At 38.2% G+C, this 4151-nt stretch overlaps 1 protein-coding gene across 1 annotated transcript; it reads right to left on the bottom strand.

Annotated features, from left to right (window-relative positions):
- Positions 1-988: 988 nt before the first annotated feature.
- LOC109475049 (aspartate aminotransferase, cytoplasmic-like) lies at positions 989-3865 on the bottom strand. The gene is made up of 4 exons (XM_019775592.1): positions 3827-3865; positions 3313-3463; positions 2341-2506; positions 989-2100 (listed from the first exon to the last, which is right to left on the bottom strand). Exons 1-4 carry the CDS (start codon positions 3863-3865, stop codon positions 2040-2042), a joined length of 417 nt encoding a protein of 138 aa, XP_019631151.1. The 3' UTR covers positions 989-2039.
- Positions 3866-4151: the final 286 nt, after the last annotated feature.

Below are 4151 nucleotides of genomic sequence, written 5' to 3'. Positions count from 1 at the left end.
CTGCTGAGTTGAAAGACCGCAGCAGTCAAGACCGATGGTGGCTTGTTGCTAATCCTTGTAGTTGCTATGGTAACACGTCAGCTGCGTCACTACGCTGGCTATACATGCCGTGATTGACGTAACGAGAGCATCATGCGTTTCCTTGGCAACCACTCACAAAACGGCAGCGTTGCAGACAAATTAGTACGCCTGTTTGTGTTGGAGAGTTGTGCATTATGCGCGTAACCAAGCCACCAAAGAACACTATTCTGAAGAAAACAATGCCTTGTCGGTGATCATACAGGTCTTTGAATAGATGTGCTGTGGAGATAACAATCAGATATTTTAATAATTTTCCTAAATGCATTGACAAGCCTTAACTTACAGCTACAAGAGGATCGTCAGTGGGTTGGTATCGTTTCTGGTTCACAAGGTCGCGGGTTCTATTCCCGGCCTAGCCTCTGGGCATTCTGAGTCCCAATTTGCGTAGTCTCTACCAGACTCTTTTGGATTACTGGAAAATAGTAAAAAAAAAATGATATGGCAGAGGATCTAGCCGGCCATAGGAGTTCGCTTTGCAATTTAAGACTGGCTTACTCTTCTGGCGTATTATATACTCTATCTGTCCAAATTTTACTGTTTCTCAGCAACCCATAAGAGCCTACGATGCGTAGTTATATAGATTACACTACTGGTATGAATTGCAGTTCTAATTCTTCCAAAAAGGGAGTACTTTTTGTGGAAGGTCCCGTATTTGATAAAGCCTTCATCGAACACACGGTATATTTAGAGTAAGTGTACACTCTGGACTGAATGTCAGAATGTCATTTGTGCAGCATTTAGTTATACCACAATACAGAATTAAATCCATGCGTGTGACGCCGTCAGGAGGTTATGTCTTACCAAAAGAAAAACAAAAAAGTATAAGAAAAACACACACGTATACACAATTATTACAATAATTACAACGTATACACAATAATAACAATAATTATACCAAACAACATCATTGCACACACAAACCCTTAAATTTAATATGTTGGTACCTGTATTTCCATTGTTCCACTTCGGTTTTATTGAGTTGAGCCAACTACTGATAAAACACATGGGCTGACGTTTTGAGCAGATTTCTTCTAAACATGATCACTGCCCACTGCTTTGCCCATTTTTTTCAGTTATGATACTCATTTGTTTTTTTTTTATAAAAAAACTTTACAAAACAAAAGTTAACAAAATTCAACACAATATGTCCCTACATATAATAAAACAAGACGGTTACACGCCCTTCTGGTAAAAAATATTCCGTTTTCATAATCATCACTACAGGCGTACGTGCCTACATTTATACATGTAATCTTCATGGAAACATTCGATACCGCTATGAATAAACATACCGTTTGAAATTGGCCCAACTCGACATCATCATGAAAGCGGGAAAAACTTGCAGAGTATTTTGTGTTGTTGTTGTAACATTCTTCTCATAACGATTTGGAAATCCATTCATAACTTCATTTTGATTCAACACGTTTCTCCATGTTTTCTAAAGGAACGCCTTTTCGCCTAGGGCTCAGTCACATACGCCGTACGATTGTCACACGATCGCTACCTGTGAGCATGTTTGGGACAGTTTCATATCTATGTGTGACTGCGTTGTACAAATTAAGTAGTCATGTTTCGCAGAAGGCTGTCTGATAGTTGGGAAAGTGTTATCCTACGACGAATGCGTTACGTGTTGTGGCGGCTTCACCTAAATATATATTTTTGTACCCACCCTACCGGTGCTCTGTAGACATCAACTGTTTACATCTAGTCAGAGATGATACACCACATTCTAGTAATCATATACTACATTCAGCAGCTTACAAGTTTCCCTTCTATGTATGTAATACAAACAACTATGGCAATAGAATAACATTACCTATAACGTTTGTTATATCAACGATAAAAGAAAATAGTCTTTATCCCACTTTTTCCCTTCCGGCTATTTAATCTGAGTTCTTGACGCCCGACGCTTTATTTAATTCTGTTTACAATTATGCTACCTCTGGCCTGTTGGAATGTCAGGTATCATCTCTTTTTCCCGACTCATTGCGTTGGACAAGATGCTGCAACTCCTTCTCCCTGGAAAATCATATTATTACATCATTATGAAAAGTTACCCAGAAGAACACAAAAAGGCTAAATCTGCTTCACTGACTTACCAAATTACTACTTTGGCTACAAAGACACCCTTTGAAAATTGGAATGTAGTGATGCCATTTTTACTTTGAAAGTTTTAAAAAGATTTGATAAAGCACGATTGAATTAAACTAAATCCGTTGTAACTTTTTTAGCTTCACAAGGAAAAGAAGTAAAAGTCACCATCTCTGTCTCTTGTTTGTGTCATTCAGTATCCTTTCCACCACTAGGGCGCCATGTTGGGGAGGGTTTCCCCACATTGGAACAGCCATGTAGATCAGGTGACTGCACACAGCCAACCAGGAACTTTTATCTGACGTCACCACAAACAGACACCCAACACTGTCGTCTGGAAAACAAAGTTACACGGACGATTTGACAGTCAGCCTTGTTGTGCTGTAATGAATATGCCATAAAATCCCAGCAGTCCTCACATGCACTAGCGGTGGAGGTTTAATTGTATTAGGTTGATATTACGTTCCCGCACTTTCATTTCTGTAATGTTGATTGTTTGAATAAAGAGTAAATGCTAAAACACTTAATTCAATTGCTTCACAGACGCATCCAATAACGTTACAACGCACAACAAACGATTCTCTTTAATAGTTTGAATAATAGCTCAATCTGTCAGCAAGTGATTGTGACGCTTATGAATAAACAAATTCCTTCCGACGAATACGCACACAATACAGAGGCCTACACTACTACTATTACTTACTACTAGTATTTAATAGCTAGTACTGCGTAGTACCTAAACGCAAGACCATGTACGTACAGCTAAGCCAATCAAATAACAGAGGTTTAGGCACTGTTCTGGACTTGCACCTGTACCTAAACATTTTAACAATATAACATGGGGTTTTCAATGATGAACTGAGAGAAACGTGAATAAACATTTGACAGGATGTTTGTTTGGACTTCATCTATCTTATGAATCAAAGATGAGGCTGATTTCATGTTTTATCTGTTTCCAGCGCTAAAGGCCTAAAGGCCCATCATTGTGACAGGAATAACACGCTTGAAGTAACAATATGAGTAAAAAAAGTTATATATTAGAGCGTAAGTCTATTCAGTACCAATACATTGATATTCTGGTATTTGTACCTAAATGATTTTATCGTTACCATACCGGTACCGGTAGGCGGCACTACTCACCACCGAGCCCGAACTGCCTGGAGAGCGACACCGCCACAAACATCTCCACTCCCCCGCCCGCCAACGACCGGATCACGCCGGCGTCCCTCTCCACCGACCCCGACACGAAACCCAGTCCGCCCGCCAGCACCAACGGGAACAGTTTCCTCGCCTTTAAGATGTAGAAAACGCAATTGAATTATACTTTTTTTTTTGCACTGAGAAAACTAGTTTTAGAGCGCGTAGATACTTGTGTATATTGAAATGTATCATGGAAAATTTAAAGACAACGGAATGGAGGTAAGAGGAAAATCTGCCTAACAGATGAATAACCAGTGAATTATCAGTTCAGACACAAAACTGCCTGTTTTATTTCTTCGTTTGGCCATTCCAATACGTTTAACAAGAATTCTGAGATTTCATACCTCCATGAAATATGTAGAGTTTATGTAAATGTTTTGTTTCATTGAATATGGAAATAAGGTGGCAATTAATATAATGTAGTTTAATTTATGATGTTCTAAACTCAACTTACAATATTTTTCGTGTATCCTTTCCTTTGGCAGTATTTCATTTGAACATCCTCATTTATACTTCCTCATTAATTATGCAAATTGCCTCTATATTAACATAATATATGCATAGTGTTGTTAATATTTAAGTAACCTACACATGGTACAAGGTACAGAATTGCCATCATTCACCATTAAGAAATCATAATTTTCGCAATAATTATGCAAATTAGGCCATCATTTGCATAATTGGTACCTGTTGATGTTCTATCTGCCATAGATTATATATATTACATGTATGAAAGTACTATAATGTAAAACACTGTAATTATAGACCCTCCTCATTAA

The sequence above is a fragment of the Branchiostoma belcheri genome, unplaced genomic scaffold, assembly GCF_001625305.1.
Source record: "Branchiostoma belcheri isolate BF01 breed outbred unplaced genomic scaffold, Haploidv18h27 scaffold320, whole genome shotgun sequence".
NCBI classification, from domain to species: Eukaryota; Metazoa; Chordata; class Leptocardii; order Amphioxiformes; family Branchiostomatidae; genus Branchiostoma; species Branchiostoma belcheri.
Note: the sequence above shows the minus strand (reverse complement) of the source record. Positions and strands in the feature narration are given on the sequence as shown.